Source organism: Zasmidium cellare, assembly GCF_010093935.1.
Source record: "Zasmidium cellare ATCC 36951 unplaced genomic scaffold M409scaffold_13, whole genome shotgun sequence".
In the NCBI taxonomy this organism is placed as follows: domain Eukaryota; kingdom Fungi; phylum Ascomycota; class Dothideomycetes; order Mycosphaerellales; family Mycosphaerellaceae; genus Zasmidium; species Zasmidium cellare.
This window is the reverse complement of record NW_022986957.1, coordinates 232,751-249,638: the sequence shown is the minus strand read 5'-3', so window position 1 is coordinate 249,638 and position 16,888 is coordinate 232,751. Positions and strand designations below refer to the sequence as shown.

The 16,888-nt window shown below is 54.3% G+C and overlaps 7 protein-coding genes across 7 annotated transcripts; 3 read left to right on the top strand and 4 right to left on the bottom strand.

The window, feature by feature from the left end:
- Positions 1–333: 333 nt before the first annotated feature.
- Positions 334–2,701, bottom strand: M409DRAFT_65618 (glycosyltransferase family 39 protein; the record flags this gene model as incomplete). Its single annotated transcript, XM_033816594.1, has 3 exons — positions 334–977; positions 1,028–2,471; positions 2,561–2,701. The coding sequence occupies 3 exons, from the start codon at positions 2,699–2,701 to the stop codon at positions 334–336; spliced, it is 2,229 nt and encodes a 742-aa protein (XP_033668974.1).
- Positions 2,702–3,447: 746 nt separating this feature from the next.
- M409DRAFT_21530 (uncharacterized protein) lies at positions 3,448–6,186 on the bottom strand (the record flags this gene model as incomplete). Its single annotated transcript, XM_033805901.1, has 1 exon — positions 3,448–6,186. One exon carries the CDS (start codon positions 6,184–6,186, stop codon positions 3,448–3,450), a length of 2,739 nt encoding a protein of 912 aa, XP_033668973.1.
- Positions 6,187–7,250: 1,064 nt separating this feature from the next.
- M409DRAFT_53404 (uncharacterized protein) lies at positions 7,251–8,459 on the bottom strand (the record flags this gene model as incomplete). Its single annotated transcript, XM_033812359.1, has 1 exon — positions 7,251–8,459. The coding sequence occupies one exon, from the start codon at positions 8,457–8,459 to the stop codon at positions 7,251–7,253; it is 1,209 nt and encodes a 402-aa protein (XP_033668972.1).
- A 2,062-nt stretch (positions 8,460–10,521) lies between these two features.
- M409DRAFT_21528 (uncharacterized protein) lies at positions 10,522–11,136 on the top strand (the record flags this gene model as incomplete). Its single annotated transcript, XM_033805900.1, has 1 exon — positions 10,522–11,136. One exon carries the CDS (start codon positions 10,522–10,524, stop codon positions 11,134–11,136), a length of 615 nt encoding a protein of 204 aa, XP_033668971.1.
- A 446-nt stretch (positions 11,137–11,582) lies between these two features.
- M409DRAFT_21527 (uncharacterized protein) lies at positions 11,583–12,749 on the bottom strand (the record flags this gene model as incomplete). Its single annotated transcript, XM_033805899.1, has 2 exons — positions 11,583–12,508; positions 12,566–12,749. The coding sequence occupies 2 exons, from the start codon at positions 12,747–12,749 to the stop codon at positions 11,583–11,585; spliced, it is 1,110 nt and encodes a 369-aa protein (XP_033668970.1).
- A 348-nt stretch (positions 12,750–13,097) lies between these two features.
- M409DRAFT_21526 (uncharacterized protein) lies at positions 13,098–13,796 on the top strand (the record flags this gene model as incomplete). The annotated part of the gene is made up of 1 exon (XM_033805898.1): positions 13,098–13,796. One exon carries the CDS (start codon positions 13,098–13,100, stop codon positions 13,794–13,796), a length of 699 nt encoding a protein of 232 aa, XP_033668969.1.
- A 706-nt stretch (positions 13,797–14,502) lies between these two features.
- Positions 14,503–16,680, top strand: M409DRAFT_65614 (uncharacterized protein; the record flags this gene model as incomplete). The annotated part of the gene is made up of 5 exons (XM_033816593.1): positions 14,503–14,656; positions 14,709–15,681; positions 16,051–16,249; positions 16,356–16,588; positions 16,644–16,680. 5 exons carry the CDS (start codon positions 14,503–14,505, stop codon positions 16,678–16,680), a joined length of 1,596 nt encoding a protein of 531 aa, XP_033668968.1.
- Positions 16,681–16,888: the final 208 nt, after the last annotated feature.

The window sequence follows — 16,888 nt, the reverse complement described above, 5'->3', positions numbered from 1 at the left end:
TTCGGCGCGATGGCGTGGTCGATTGGATGACACCAGCATTGACCCACGACCTCGGCGATGTAAAATCGGGAGCTAGGAACAGGTAACGCGGCGAACGCCTACGGACAAGGGACAAAAGCAAAGTGATCGCGATGGGAACAGATCGAGAAGATGAGACGCTGAAACTCTGAGCCGTACATAATACATGATACTGTTTTTCGATTGCCGCAGGACCTGGACGCCTCGCAATGCCAAATGCCTCCCAATCCATATCGTACCCACCGAACCCCAATACCTGCTTCCTGTTCCACCCTCACTCCTCCATCATAAGAAAGCGTTCGATTTCTCGATCCTCTAATCCGACATTCTCCACGTGGACAGCCACTTCAAGTGCTTCCACTGCTGGTTTGAGCCTTCCATACCGAAGCAGAAGGCTCGGAACAGCCAGAACATGAAGATGACAACGGCATATAGCACCGTGAAAATACCCCACTGCACGCCCTTGTGCAAGCTGCGAGTGTACCAATCCACGCAGAAGCCACAACATAGGATGGCGAAGTAAAGAGCCGGGTAGTAGTGGTGGACGTAGGTAACACGGGCCATGGCGATGAAGGGCAGGTAGTGCAAGAACCATCCAATGACCGGATAGATGCCAGAGTACTGGAAGTGGTCGATTTGCTTCCAGGTGAGCTCGTCGAAGCCGCGTTGCCAGCGAATGGCATACCAGGCCACCATACCCAAGAAGAAGACGAGGGAGAAGGTCGAGCCCCAGTAAACTGCTGGGTTACCGAGGAGGAAGTACTTGATGATGTTATCGTCCCAACCGCACATGCGGAGACCGACATGGAGGAGAGGCCACTGCCATGGCTTCGAGGCAAGATCGTCCTGCTTATCGGGATCTGGCACGAGCGCGTTGTTTGAGGTCATCATGGCCACGTTCAAGTGCACGAAATCGCGGAGGAAAGGAGACTTGTATGAGCCGGGGTCGCCAGGTGGGACTGCGACACAATTAGCATGAACCTCATGAAATTGTTCATATCAAACTTACGTTTCTCGTTGGTGTGAGACTCAACATTCCAGTGAGTGTATGGATCACGTGGCTTGTTCTCTTTCACACAGGTCGTCTCAATCTGCTTAAAACCCCACTGTGGCAGGTTGACATTGCCAGCTCTGAGATAACAGCCAAGGTCTGCGTGCTTCAAACGGAATGCAGTGGTCAGGGTTCGGAGCTTCGAGTAATCACTAGAAGCAGCATCATCCACAACTTCCACGATCCAGTGGTCCTTGGTGTCGCCGATGGTGGTGTTGCCGTAGCAGGAGACTTCCCAGTCAGCCTTAGTGACTGGAGCAGCGACCTGGTGGGAGTGCAAGTTGCGGCCAGTCTGGGCGTGGATGAGTCGAATAACGTCGCCGTTGCCGACGAACTTGATGTCGTCTTCTGGGTTGAACTCGGGCTGATGGCGGTTTGGGTAGAAGAACCAGTCGTTGTTGGCATCCTTGTGGTGGTAGCAGGTAATTTGCTGCTGCTGGGAGCCCTCAGGGTAGGTCTGAACGTGAGAGTGGAGAAGACCACCACCGTAGCCCATGTTCTTCAACGTCGCGCGCGAGCCGAAGGCGATCTCCAGAGGGCTGTCCTTTCCAACTTCGGTACCTCTAAGATTGGCCTGGAACAGCGAAGACATCTGGGCATCGCCAGGGCCGCTGTTCTCGAGAATCAAGAAATGGAGGTAGAAGGAGAACATGTAGACCAGGACAGGAATGATGATCAGACCGACAACCCTGAATCCAACATGTGCTACCAGCTCCACCTTTGGCATTTTGAGGTCTCCAAACTTGTTCCAGAGATCCTCGATGGTGTAGAGACCGACCAACGCAGTTCCAAACATGCCAACCCACTTGACACTGCACACACAGCCAATCGAAATACCAGTCATGAACAGCCAGAAGCCCCACAAGGGCGAAAAGGGGTCGTGTCTCTGGTTGTGGAACTTGGCCCAGCAGAAAACCGTGGTGAAGGTGAAGAACAGAAGCATGCTGTCCAGCAGGATGAATCTGCTGATGGTGGTGTATGAATTCTCAAACAGCACCATCATAGTCACCAGCCACACCGTCGGTCTCTTGAAGTGGAGTTCCTTCGCCGTGAAGTAAGCCAGGGGAATGCACAGTGCGCCAAAAGCCGAGTTGAACAATCGCATAAAGGTGTAGTTGAGCTCCTCGGGGTATACCTCGCCGCTCTTAAACTCGAATGACCCATTGTATCCCGCGAGGTATCCTGATAGACCCACCAGCATCTTTCCCAGAGGAGGGTGGACATCGAAGTAGAACTCGCGTTTGAGGTAGTGGGAACCGAACTTTCCGAAATGCGCCTCGTCCCATGTGACGATGTTGGAGATGCCAATCTTCCACATGCGCGTGAAGAAGGCGAGGGCGGTGAAGATGATGGGTGCGATCAGGAACTCGTAATCGTCGAGCGTTTGGAGAAAGGAGTTGGTCTGCGAAGAGTACCGGTCAGCTCGATCTCAAGATGCGATACCAGGTTGCTAGGATATCCAATTCGATGCTATCGCCTGGGTCTGCCCACCTTTTGCTTCGTCTTCTCGTCCAGCTTGTCGCCGACCTGTTTGGGGACGTAGCTGCCATTCGGCTGGTTCTGGCCGACATTGCGCTGTCTCAGGCCATGCTGCGCGTCGGCGCCCGTGGTCGTTGCATCTTGCGCCGCCATGATGGGCAGCCAAGGAGGGTGATGTCGTTATTATGGTTTGAGTTGGCCAGTCAGAGGTCAACCTGGTCGTGATTCGAGTCCAGCTGGCGTTTCCCTGATCCCTGAAAATCGGCGTGCACAGAAGCGGAACTTAAAGAGCGCGGAGAAGGGCGAAGAAAGCTTGTGATGGTGTATCAGAAGAAAAGTCGCGTCATTACTGGAAGGAAAGGGTCGATTGGGAGGCAAGTTGTCCTTGGACGTTGTGTAGCCCAAGACTTCTCCCTCTCGCAGCAGCTGTGAACTTGTGAATCCGGGCCAGATTTAGATTCCAGCTATGCCTCCTTGGGCGCTAGGTCCACGTGTCTTGCGTGAATCTTCGCGGCGGCATGTTTCTCCATCACGGATACGAGAATGCAATCCATTCACATGCACTCAGTGCTATGCACAAATATTCAGAAGCCCAGTGCCACCGGAGACCATGTGATTTCACCATACACCCTCGTACTCATCTATCCCCAATCCCCTCAAGCTAACTAAGCATTCGAGAGCACGATAAATAGCTCATTCTCAGGAGAGATCAGAGGGACGACGAGGGTAGACATGGCTCCGTCATCGATCAGCATATGACTTCTCGAGCGGCAGCTGTATATCTCATGACCAACAACATTTCAAAACCTCACAGCTCCTCCTCATCAAAAGCAAAACCACTAACCCCCTCAAACTCCCCCACCATATCCCTCACAAGCCCAAACAACTCCCCCAAATCCCTATACAGGCCCCTTCGTCCCAATCCTCATCAACGCAAAAGTCGCCGCCCCAGGATCATCGACCTGCGTGATCTGCTGAGCAACCCTCTCCGGCTCATCCAGAATCTTCCAAAGTCTCTCCGGGTTCGGCGGGACGAGCTTCGGTGGGAGGGATGTCTCGTTGCGAACAGCGTATGATAGTAGGCTCAAGAGGGCGGCGACGCCGAAGCCTTCGTGCTGTGCTGCGTCGAAGAGGTTGCGGAAGTCGAGGACCCAGTGGGAGGTTCGGTGGGTGGGTGTGGGAGGACAGGTGTTGACGAAGTCGATGAAGACTCCTGATGCAAAGGTCATGAGTTGGAGATTCCTTGCGAGATCATCGACTTTCTTGCTCGCGGCTTCGTAATGTGCCCTCGAGAACGACACGCCGTCCATGTGGATATTCCATTTTGCGAGGCGGAGCTGGGTGCGAAGGGTCTGGAGATGAGAAGTGCACTTCACGAAGAGTCGGGAGTGCATGTCTTCCAGGTCCTGCGAACGAGGGTTCGGGCTCCTCTTCTCCTGGTCGAAGCCTTCTTTGAGCCGTGCCCGGACGATCTCATGGAAACCTGTGTGATACTCCGCCAACGAGGCGAAACAATCTCCCAAGCTCTTTCTCGCTCCATCGAGCTCACTGACTGGGAATGGAAAGACGGTCCATAATGAAGCCAGAAAGCATCCACCGACAATCGCGAGTAATCTGATAGCGCCAAGAACAATGGTAGTTTGTCCACTGCCATGAGGCTGCAGCGCGTTCCCCAAAATTGTTGTCAGAGCAAAGGCACTGACTGTTCCAACCGTGTAGTATCTCGGCTTCAGGGCCATGATGTACATCGGAAAATGTACACTCAACCAGTAGAATACCAATACTCCAGCAGGTATCCCTACCACGATATAATACGAGACCCATGCGAGACAGGCAGCCACGACGGTGCCAGCAACACGAAAACAGAGTGCCCTGACCCCTTGGCCGGCTGAGCCCTGCATCGCGAATGAAATCGTGTACTGCGCCCATACGAGGTGCTGCTTGATGTAGAAATCTTGCGAGGAGGGCAGAAAGGCAACGATGGCGATGGTCATGGTCGCGCAGGTCACGCGAAGGCCGAATCCTGAGGCCGGGGAGGCGAAGAAACGAGTGGACTTCTGGTAGAGGTGAAGTCCGACTGCCAGCACCCTTCTGAGCATACTATCTGAGCCAGCTTTCGGCGGTTTGTCCTTGCTATACCGGTTGCCCTGATCGTCAGACACTCGTCTCTTCCACGGCTGCAATAAGGTTGTAAGAGCCTTGAAATTGGCCCACTCAGGCTTGATTAGCCGCCTCTTCTCCAACGTCTGCGAAGCTTTGAGCTGCTCAATCCAGAAGAGTAGCTGCTGCACCCTATGGCATATCGACCACAGAAGAAGCTGGGTATAGAGCAGCATGTGAAGGTTGCTACGGCTTTGACCGTAGTCTTCGACTTTGGAGCACGGATCTTCAGAGACATCGATGGTCGAGTCGCTGCTGATGCTGCCATGTTGGGCCCTCCAGGCGTCAAGCAAATTGCTCTTGCTCTCCACAAGAAGGTCCATCGCCCGCTGTAGCAACTGGACCGCAGTCCCCTGGTCTGCGTTGGGATCCTTGGGAACGTGATTTCGAAGGTCCACGCCGATGGTCGCCTTGCTACACTCCAGACCCGCATCAGCCGCCGCAGAGGCCTTGGAAAAGGGCTCAATGACAGAGCCCAAAAGCTCTCGATACTGATCTGAACTGCGTTGGCTATCTCTCTCGCCGTTCTCGTCGTCCAGCGTCCGTTCCATGACGTCCGGAACTTGGCACAGCCCGATCAACGGGATCATGATGTCTTCCAGCAGGCGCCTCAACGTGCGCAGATCCGCAGTACCAAGCCTCCCCCATGCCACCTCGTTCTGGGCATGTCTCAACTGTGCGAGTAGCTTCGTCTGTAAGGAGTCCAGCTTCCCCTTGTGCTGCTTCCTGGCAGAGTCGAGCTCCGGCGGTACTTCTGTGCCAGTACTCCGAGCAGTGTGCTCCATCAACGCGAGATTGCTGTTCAAGGCTTCTCGCATCTCCTCTGCACATGCCAAAGCAGTCTTGTAGAACGGTTCTCCACTATTACTCGGAAACACACACAGCGACACACCTGCGCTGACTCCAAAAGCCACCAGATGGGCGAACAGCAGCTGTCGAAGGAACCCAAAAGCCGCAGCCATATTCGGAAACTGAGTCACATAGACCATGCCGTAGTTCGAGAAGATCAGGCAAGCCGAAGTCATCCAGATCGTCCAAGGATACCTATAACGAATCGCACTGGTGATGTAGACCTGGACAATCAGCCAAATCGCAGCCACAGTGCTTGCTACCGCATTATACGGTACATCCGTATCGTCCGGGCGGCCTCCTCCTGACTGCTCTCGTCCTTTGATCACACAGAACATCGCCAGCGCCGTGACGGCCGCCGAGACGCAAGATCCGAGGATGTTGGTCACCCATATCCATAGGAACTCAGCGCGCGGTGGGGAGGGATGGGAGATGATCGAGACCAAGGGGACGAGGTATCCAAGAGAGCCGAAGACGCTCGCCCATGCAGGTGCTTGGTTGGCCGCGAGCGTGATGACTGGTGGTAGAGTGTCTTTGAAGATGAGCTTGTAGTTTTGCCAATCGATGCCCGTCTTGCTGGTCCAGAAGTTCGCTGCTTTCCGCCATCGCGAGGGACTTGGCTTCGACATTTCCAACTAGCCGACATGCAATTGAGTGCATGCCCTCGCTCGAGTCTCGAATGGTATGCTACGCTCCCGATGTCTCTCAAAGTAAAATGACTCATGAAGAACATTCCACCACCTCCATAGCTCCATCCAAACCCATGACCAGGAGGAGGCGTCGTTATTAAGTATCTTTAGTCAGTGCCTCCCAACATGACAGTACAAGAGCTGAATGGCCACCCATAGCAGCCAGCAAACTCGTCCAAAGGGCTTTCCGCTCCTTCGAACTGTTGCCATTCGGTCGGTTTCGGATCTAGCGGGCCAACGGGCCCGTGGATGTAGCATTGAGATCCTATATCCATTGTGATCGAGGTCCTGTCACCTACACGTGGGCAGAACGTGGACGGACTTCTACGGACCACGGTCGTCATCTACTGTTTGGTAGATTATTCGATGGAGGATTCTCTACAGCACGTGGATGACATGAGGTTGAACGTTCAGTGATCACCCTGGCCACCGGACATTCTCTCCGTGTGTCTATTAATAGGTCTACATATGACATCAATGCATGTGAATGCCCTAGGGTCGGTAGGCGAGAGACACGAAGGTGGCAAGCAACAACGATAGGGAGAGCGAAAGGGAAGAAAGAAGAATGCCTGTCTCAATATATGAACATCATCATTCTGTAAGCGAGCTGTCTAAGTAGTAGTCGAGTTGGGGTATCATAATGCTTCCTGCTCAGGTCATCCGACATGGCGGACTGACCGAGTGCACCCATCATATCATCAGCGATAGTCTGTGAGCCGAGATGCAATAACTTCCTTGCTATGCCGTATTCCCCAACGCCCCAATGCGCGATACCTCCATGTTCATCCAATGTTCGTAACGTCGTGAAATGTCGTGCACACTGCCTGAGTGCGTGACTTAACCAAATCCTGAACGCCTTGCTGTAGACCAAAATCCAATGTCGCACGCTGTAAATCAAAATCCAATGTCGCGTGCTGTAAATCAAAAGTTCTGCATGATGCGGTGTCGTTCATTCTCATTCATGGGGTCCACCGTGCTATGGATGCTGCTGGTAGTGATACCGTTCAAAGGTATTTCTCGAACCAGGTCTTGTCGAACCAACCGACCGAGTCAAAGGACTCCCAGAGTTTGCTGGACTTGTTCACGTCGATCTTGGCTGAGACTTGAGCAGACGTCTTGTTGAAGTCCTTGCCGTCCAAGAGCGCCTGGTATCTTGCTGCGAAGATTCGTCGCTTGTTGGCCAGGTATGAGTTGCAGTGAAGTCTGAGCACAGATGCGACGACGAGCTCTTGTGGGTGAAGGTGCCCTCGGTCTGGGTCGGTGTCAAGGTTGAGAGGGTTGCCGTTGGTCCACGACGCAGTCATCTTCTTGCTCATTGAGTCGAGAGAGCTCGTTGGCGGGCAGTAGTCCGGAAGCTGGGCCCATTCCGCATTTGACTTATCGTCGATCTTCTTCGTGGGCGCTGCTCGCGTGCGTGGCTTGGGCTGTGCCGCGTGCGGGAGAATACCAAGCGATGGGTCAGGCGTCGCTGTCTTTCTCCGGCTGCGCTTGGGTGGTGAGTCAACTCTTGACGTGGCCACTGTTGCCTGGCTCCTTGCAGCTGGCTTCGCTGGCACAGCTTTTGGAGTCTTCACTTTCGCCACAGCATTCGCCCTGCTTGGCTTCGAAATCCGAATACCACCGAGTGACGAAACCATGTCGACGGTGAAAGGGTCGCGCGGAGTCGCGTTGGCGCGGCGGGATGGCTGTGGCAACTGGCGGGCGGCCCTTTGGCGCTCTCGAAAAGCCTCATTTTGACTCATCATGAATTTCCAATACTCCATGCCATACGTGTTGAAGTGCTCGACTGGACCGACGGGGCTAGACGACTTCTGGCTCTGGATCTTGGGGAGAAGGGTCTGCGACTGGAGATCGTGGTGCTGATCGGGGCTGGAGACGCTTGATCGTGGGGTCGTTATCGACAGCGACGTGGCGGTTGGCGATCGTTGTTCTCGTTCTGGAGTCGTCCAGTTATGGCTCGTGTCGAATAGTGGCTTCTGATCGTGTGTCGAATCTGTGATGTTGTGGTCCGGGTAGAGGACGTCGTCCTTGTGCTGAAATGACAACTCTGCGTTGAACTCTGGCGACGCCGGTGGTGATGGCATGCGTGGCTCAGGGCCGCTCACGACGAAACTGTCTGCCATCGGCTGATCTGGTGTCAACAGTTGTGGGACGGCGGCCATGGCCATGCTCATTGCCTTCTTCTGCTCTTGCTGTTGCGGCTGCGACGCCATGGTGATGTTGGGGTTGGGTTGTGTCTGCATTCGAGTCGAAAAGTCGTCAATTGTTGTAGACGGTGGCAAGAACCAGGCTTATATCGATCGCGTCGTGCGTGGCGAAGCCTGGAAGCGTCTCGTAGATGTATGCCTTGACTGGATGTGAAGTCCGCACTAAGTCCGTCTCTTGTAGGCTTCGGGCGGGTGAGTGTATTCGCAGCGTCTGACTTTCGGCCGGAACTGTGACTGAAGGGTCGGTGACTTTTAAATGTGGGCGGCGGTGCGGTGACAAAAATGATTCGAATGGTACGTGGGCGCACGTTGTTAGCAATATACTGGATGCGCCAGGCAGCTGAGCCACGGCGCTGGGATTGAAGACAGCGAAAGCTTGCGATGAGACAGCGCAGGCGGCAGCGGACGATGACTGAATATGACTTACGCGCGAACAAGCAGGCCCAGGCAAGCAGCACTAAGACCTGCATTTGAAGGGCATGGGCGCACCTGACAGCAGAGTCAGGCTGCCGGTGCGCTGCGACAACAGAGAGTCGCTGACAATTGAGATCCCGAATGTCCCAGAAGTTGGGCGAACCCACGCGCCCAGCGTGTCATGCCCAATGCGATTCGTCAATTGCTCGGGGTCAAGGCTCCAATCGCTCTCCGGTCACCAACCGCTAACCTTGGTGCGCATTCTTGTTGGATGAATTGGGGTCACGTCGCATTGAGTCATCGCGCTCAGCGAGCATGGCAGATGTGGCGGACCATCGGCAGCGCCAGCCTCCGATCCCCTGCTTATGGATTTCCAATTAATACGCCGAACATTGATCAGAAATAATCCTCTTAACTCCAGCGGTCCCTCGTCGCGCTCTCGCACTGCTCGCTCCATGGGCTCGAAAGGGCATCCGGTCGCGTCCTGCTGGGAGTGCCTGCTGTCCGCGTACCGTCCGTGTGACGACAGCACACGCTGCTGCTTGGCGTGCCATTGCGATCAAGATGTCCGAGCCTGCGCCACACCTCGACATGGATCTGATAGGTCACCCGCAGCGGTCATCTGTTTGCCTGTGCCAATGGCTCGCTCCTCCACAGGGCCGCCCCAAATGGCGAGGCACACCTCTCACCGGCGGCTGTAGGCAGAACAAAGAGTCGTGCAGCCCTCGCAAGCCCGAGCCTAAGCGACGCGCTCGTCAATGCTCGCCATCTGTTGCTGCAAGAGGTTCCGTGGGGGTTGGCTCTGGCTACGCGCGGTAGTGATTACATCTCACCACAGCATTATTCCGTTCCCAGTGCACATTGATTGTCATTCGGAGCTGGCGGGCTTACCACCTCCCGAAGAACCAACGCGGGTGTGAGCATTGACGAGCGACCGTGGATGACTTGTGCATGGTGATCGCGTCACTCGTGACCGCAAGGTGTCCCGCGTGGGCACATTGGACTCTGGAGTGCTGCTGCTGCTGGAGGCCGCCATTGAGTGCTCAGCTGCCCGAGGCTGATACACCTTCACATGCATTGTCTCAGTAGCAGATGCTCGGGTGCTGAGACGGTTGGATCAGGTGCGCCGCCGTGGCCTGGCCAGGGGGTGTGTTGTGCCGTATTAGGTTTCCATATGGTAGGTCGAGACTCGGAGTGGGTGTTTGGTGTGGGTGGCCCCGAAGGCGAATCGAGAAAGGAAGTCGCGTCGTCACCGGGACGCTCGAGCCACAGCGCGCAGCGCGTATTTCAACGTCACTCGAAGACTTGCAACATGTATCTTTCAAAAATGGATATCGACAACCGACGACTGCCCACAACCTAATCTGCGGTCATCGAACACTGCTACTGTTTGTGCCCGAGGCTGCGGCGGATCATCGCGCAACGGCGTACTGGTACACGTCGCCGACAACAAAGCACTCTGCGTTTGCCTGGCATGCAGTTTCTGTGACACCCAGCCTCAATTGGATGGACATGACCGAAGCGTAAGGCGATCTTGCATCTGCTATCGACCATAGCGGCCTCAGAATCAAGCCATTGGGCATTCTCTCTTTTCAAGCCTTCTGCCTCAGGTTTTGTGGCGATGCAGCGCTAATGCATAATACGATGCAGCTATATGGAGACTCAGTCAGGCCTCAATGGCCCCAATGCAGCCTCAGACTATAACACGCGCCAGGCCGTCTCCGCGTTGGTTTCAGCAATAGCCGCTGCACCCATTGGATCGCAGTCAGCGAATCCTTTGAGGGATGCTTCACCGGAAGTCAGAAACCTCTTCCTCACGCTCTACGCCCTGTACGAGAAGGAGCTGCTTCCAGCATTGGACCTACTTGACAGAGGGCTTGTAACGCGCCTCAAAGTTTCCAATGCCAACCTGAGGCTACTCCTCGTACGATCCGCCCAACAGCACAACACGCGCAACTCTGCGTATGAACACGTCAACTACTATGGAGTCCGCCTAGACGCATGGAGCTGTTCATGCCCAGCCTTCACATTCTCAGCCTTTCCGGCTGCCAGACAGCACTCGGACGAGCCGAGCGCAAAAAGCGACAGTGCTGCCAATGGGAAGGATTGCCTCTTTGGAGGGCTTAGCCGTGGTACTGATCTGCCCATCTGCAAGCATCTACTGGCATGTGCACTGGTCGAGCATGGCCAGATGTTTGCCCACCTTGTGGACGAGCGCGATGTATCGGCTGAGGAGATTGCTGGATGGGCTGCTGGCTGGGGTGATTGAATCAGCTGTGAGGATGACGTTTGGCTCGATTGCACCTCCACGGTCATCTGCGAGTCTGTCTCCAGCACGCATGAAGTCTCGAATGCAGCTTGCCAGCTGATGCACGGAGGTGGCCGATCCTTTTGTGTGGCAAAAGTTCAATGCCGGGCGTGGGATGTGATCAGTACCGTGGAATGTATCAGAAATGGTAGAAAAGGCAAATCGTTACATGTTTGGCTATCATGCTACACATGCTGGTTTGCATCGTAGCATCCAAGTCGCGGCTAGCGCGCCAAAATCGGCGGCTGCACACGTGACGCTTTCTCGTGTGGGTGTCTGCTGATAATGTACATACTCCAATGAGCCAGTCTACTTTCGCTGGCTGCGCGTGACGCCGCGCTGCTCATGCTCCAGACGCCGTCCATGCCAATGCACGCCGTTTCCCAGTCTCATTCGTGAACATTCGTCTATCCCTTCTTCTTGCCCTTCTCATCCTTCTTCGGATCATCTGCACCTTCCTTTTCTGCTTTCTCTGATGTTCCATTCAACATGAGCTTCTCCTCTTTCTTGATCTCCTCGTCTTTCTTGTCTTCCTCCTTCTTCGCGTCCGCGTCTTCCTGCTGCCGCTTGTTCTGGATCTTGTTCTCAATGAGATCGTGGAACGCTGTGATGGCTCGTATTAAGCTGGAGAGGTAGATCGACATGAGCTGATCGTTGGTCTTGATGCTCATGGCACGGGCGAGTTCGGAGTTCTCTGTGCTGCCGCCGGTGACACCAACTGCACCATTCACTATGCCATTAATAGTGGGTAGGTCCTTGGCAGCGGTCTTGGGTGTGGAGAGATTAGGTAGGAGGTTGAACACGTCTTGAAGGTTGCCGAGAATTGCGTGGTTGACTGGAAGATCTCCGTCGAGGACTTTCTGTAGGTATCTGCCGATGTCCTGTAACCGTAGGTGCAGGCCTTGGAGGGATTCGAGTTGGCTGGTTATCCGTGTGCTGAGGGTGCCGACTGCGACATCCCGGATATCTCTCAGAAGGTGCTCAACACCAATCTCCTCTGCCTCCTCTGCCTCGATGGTGCTGGGTGTATGTACAAAGGTCTTCGATGTAGTCGTTCCGTCATCTTTGATTTCTTCCACAGCAAAGTACGCATCTGTGGGCACGCCGACCTCCTTCGGTTGTACGTCGATGATGACTAGAAGCGGGTTTGGGGTGTATCTCTTGAAGAGCTCGTTGATCTCGAGATCACTAGCCCGCAGCTTAGGTCCCGAATGGTACCAACCGATCAGCTTCTCCCTCGCGTTGACCTTCTTGAACATATCATTCATCGACTCGACGTAGTTGTGATCCAGGAACCACACCGAGGGGTCCTTCTCATCTTCCTCGAAAGGCACTGTTTGCATGTGATCAGCTCAGCTGTCCAGTTTATAGTCCATCAATTTGCGCATACCCGCGAAGCTGTTGGATACTCGCACGCTCTTGCCATCATTCTGACCCAGTAGAACGCCAACAACACGCTTTCGAGTGCCTTTGGCGGATCGACCGTAGTGGTCTGCTGCTGAGAGGAGGACGAGAGGCGCAACGGAGACGGTGCGGTTGACGATGCTCAGCGTTTCGGCTGTGGTGGCCGGCATCTTGAGTAGTTGCGGATCTGATCAAGATGGTTCGGCGGAGGTGGATGCGGTCGGAGATGGCGTCGGGGAGGTGTCGTGTGAGGTGTATGTGTTGTTGAAGTTCGAGAGATCGCCGCGCCAGCAGAGCCGCCTACTGATGCTTGAAAGCTTGGTGCACAGACCTTTGGCCGCTCTATGCTCCAAACATCAGGCCTCTCAATTTGACAGTCGCGTCTGCCTGGATATATTCTCACAAGCTGAGAACGACTGTCTCCTTCAAGATGGCTGTAAGAGAGCTATGAGGAGTGATGGACAGTGAACAGATTTCAGCTTCCAACCCCGAAGCCACATGCCAACCTGAAACAAAAGATGGGCAGGGAAGACAGCGCCGTCAAGCTCGCCGAGAGCATCAACGTTCCTGAGAAGCAGGACTTCGAGGATTCAAGCCTTTACGTGAACGTCTACAAATATGTCGAGGAATACATGGGCCGCTACGACATGTCCCACGACTTCAACCACATCCGCCGTGTACTCGCCCTTTCAAAGCACATACTGGCTGCCGAACTAAAGGACTATCCTGAGAAGACACTGGATAGTCAGGCGGTTGTTCTTGGTGCTCTGCTGCACGACGTGGGCGACAGGAAATATGTCGAGCCCGGCGAGAACGCCGCTCAACTGGTCTCGGACGTTCTCACGAAGAATGGATGTACTCATCGGCTGGTTGCCAAGGTTTCAATCATTGTTGAGAACGTGTCCTACTCGAACGAAGTCAAACGACCTCAGCTTGTGAAGGCCATCGTTGCCTCCCACCCTGAATTGGCTGTGGTCCAGGATGCCGATCGTCTTGATGCTATTGGAGCGATTGGAATCGGGAGGGTGTTTGCGTACGGTGCTGCGAAGGAGTCCGGCCGTGGAATGCAAGGCAGTATCGACCACTTTGCTGAGAAGCTGGAAAAGCTCGAGGGTATGATGAAGACTGAGACCGGAAGATTGCTCGCACAGGAGAGGACGCAAAGGCTGAGAGACTTTCGTCAATGGTGGCAAGAAGAGAATGAAATCTTTACCTAAGGGACGGCAACCATGATCATAGGCCTGATCTTGCAAGCTCGGGGGAAGCCGGCCTTTCTCATGTGTTTGGTCGGTCAGCTATCATTCAGCAACCACCAAGCACTGAGGCGAGGCTATGCGAGAAGAACTCGTCAGCCCCTGGGTGTCCTGAGCACGATAATACGGCAGGGGCCACATACGAATCTCACTCCTGGGGGATCTTGGATCCATCGCCTAAGAGCCTAACCGACGCCTTGGTCAAACATGATGTTGTTCTGTCCACTCGTGGACGTAGCCAAATGACAGCCTCTCTCTCTCACTGTCAGCCTTCTGATTGTCGATGTCGTTCAACCCTTAAACAACGTCACTCCTGAGATGAGGCGAACTTGGGTTTGGGGCAGATTTCGGTGAAGTAGGTGCTCATGAGTCTTTCCTGGGTATCAAATGCCACGCGGAATTAGCTACGCCATCCAAACAACGAAGGCTATGCAGGATTGTTGGGGATAGCAATTAAAAACAGCTCTCATTCTACTGTCCTGTCAGATGTCTCTGTCGAAGCTTTAACTAAATATTGATGAGAAGGATGAGCCTCGGCTGAGCGCGTTCCGAGCGCATTGCCAGCCAGCGCGAACCGCATCATCATCCTTGTGTCGCATGCTCCGTCTGGCCGTTTCTCCTGTCCTCCACCCTCTTTCCATTGACCGCGCGAGCGGCAACGACGCACATGATGGAGCATATCAAGCAGGCGGCGGAGCAGACCAAGGTCGTCGTCAAGTTGCCGACCAAATGGATCAACATGTACGGCGACTTCATCACAAAGAATGCCGGCGCGGTTGGCCAGGTCGAGGGCGCATTGCGATCGTTGACATACTTGGTTCCCGGTAAAATGCCTCCATATCATCGCGTTATCGCTGGAAACTGATCGTGAAATAGGAGGCTTGAAGATGTCTGACATTTCGACCGAGTCACTCAATTCCGGTGTCCAACTCATCGCCCTCTACCACGATTCTCTTCTCTCACGAGCGCTGGCGCAACACCTACGAACACCACGGCATCAGACACCTCATAACAGATATACGCGATTCTACTGTCAGAAGAGTTCTACCTACCGACGGACCGCAACGACGCTGCACATCGTACAATATACCGAGCTGTTGCTGGAGATGATGGCGAAGAAGAAGGGCGAGAAGGCGCGGTGGCGGCTGGTGGTATTCTTGGAGGCTATCAAGGCTGTGTGTCGATTAATACTGATGCGGCTGACCAACTCCCGGCCGCTTCTAACGCCACCTTTGCCAGAGCGAGAAGTTGTTGAGGAGAAAGAGGCTCAAGAGGACGAAGCGTTAGCAAGCCCGCCGTCTGAGAGATCAGAGGCAGGCAGCGAGCAGTGGACAATGCCCCGAACCTCATTGACCCTACCGCCTCTGCCAAGTTCGGACGACATATCCTCTTACCTGCTGTCGAAGGTCTTGACTGCCGACGACATAAAGCCACCCAAAGCTCTGCTGCACCGGACATCTGGATTCGGCGAGATTGCAGAAGTCATGTTCATTCTACGACCAGTCATATATGCTGTTGCGATGTCATACTGGAGTCAAAGGGAGGACGGCAAAGGCAAGACAGACTGGAGACCGTGGCTGCTGGGTGTGAGCATCGAATACGGCGCACGACAACTCGCGAAGCATGACCTCGAAAGACGAAGACCGGGCGGAGCGCGTGGCCTCACTCAACTCGAGCGGGAAGAGATGAAGAAGCGCAGCTGGTCGCTTGCGTGGTGGACTCTGCGCGGTGCTTTCTACGAGAACATTACGAGGGGGATGGTCGATGGCTTCGCATCGAAGCTGAAGAACAAGCCTATCCTCGACATGATTGGGAACTTTGTGGAGGATTACGAGTATCTCTGGAGCGAGTTCTACTTCCCGACTGCGACTCTTTGATTGCTTTCCATTTGTTCAGTTTGATGTCTGCCTTAGCGAGCGATACCCGGAGTACGGTGGCGTACATAGGCGGAAGGCGGTGTGTGGGGCATACAATCTGAACGAGCGTTGGGTTGATCGAAGGGGAAATCTAAGGGAAGCGTGTCTTTGTTTGGCCGATTGAGCCATCTTCATTGTTTGAGTCGATACCGCTATATCGCAATCTGAATACATCAGGTCAGCGCCAACTTGTCCGGCTGACTCACCGTTGCGTCGTTTGTTCATCTAGCTTGTGATATATAATAGTCGGATCTACCTCGAGGTCACCTGCCCCGCTAAGCCGTGCGCAACACTCACTCCAGCTGCTGCCTTCAGTCGCTCCGTCACCTCGACAACAACCTACCACCACCACGACATCCACTCAAACCTCTATCCACCACACACAAAACCACAACCAACAACACCGCAAGCATGAGATCTCGATTTAAGGACGAGCACCCGTTCGAGAAGCGCAAGGCCGAAGCAGAGAGGATCCGCCAGAAGTACGCTGATAGAATTCCGGTACGTCGCAATACCGCCACAAGGCGTCTGTAACTACCACAGACGCTCAAAAAGACAGCTACGAACCATGTGATGTATTCCGAGCAATACTGACTGCCTGCTGTAGGTTATCTGCGAGAAGGTTGAGAAGTCGGACATCGCGACCATCGACAAGAAGAAGTACTTGGTGCCAGCCGACCTCACCGTCGGCCAGTTCGTCTACGTCATCCGCAAGCGCATCAAGCTCAGCCCAGAGAAGGCCATCTTCATCTTCGTCGACGAGGTCCTGCCACCAACTGCTGCCCTCATGAGCTCAATCTACGAGGAGCACAAGGACGAGGACGGCTTCCTCTACATCACGTATGTGCTTACCAGACTACAACGACATTCATGACACATACTGACAAGTCTGCAGCTACTCTGGCGAGAACACCTTCGGTGAGGCCGCATAAGCTGCCGTTCGACCTCCCCTTCCCTGCACTCTACGACACGAACCACGAAGAAGTCCGACATGGCCCACGACAAGAAACGTCTCCTTTGGAATCTGGGCGTTTGGAATGAGATACGTGTGCTTTTGGCGGACAAACTAGGAACGATAGGAACATCATGAGAGAATGACAAATCGCAGAGGATGGCAAGCAGCATGGATCATTAAGCCAG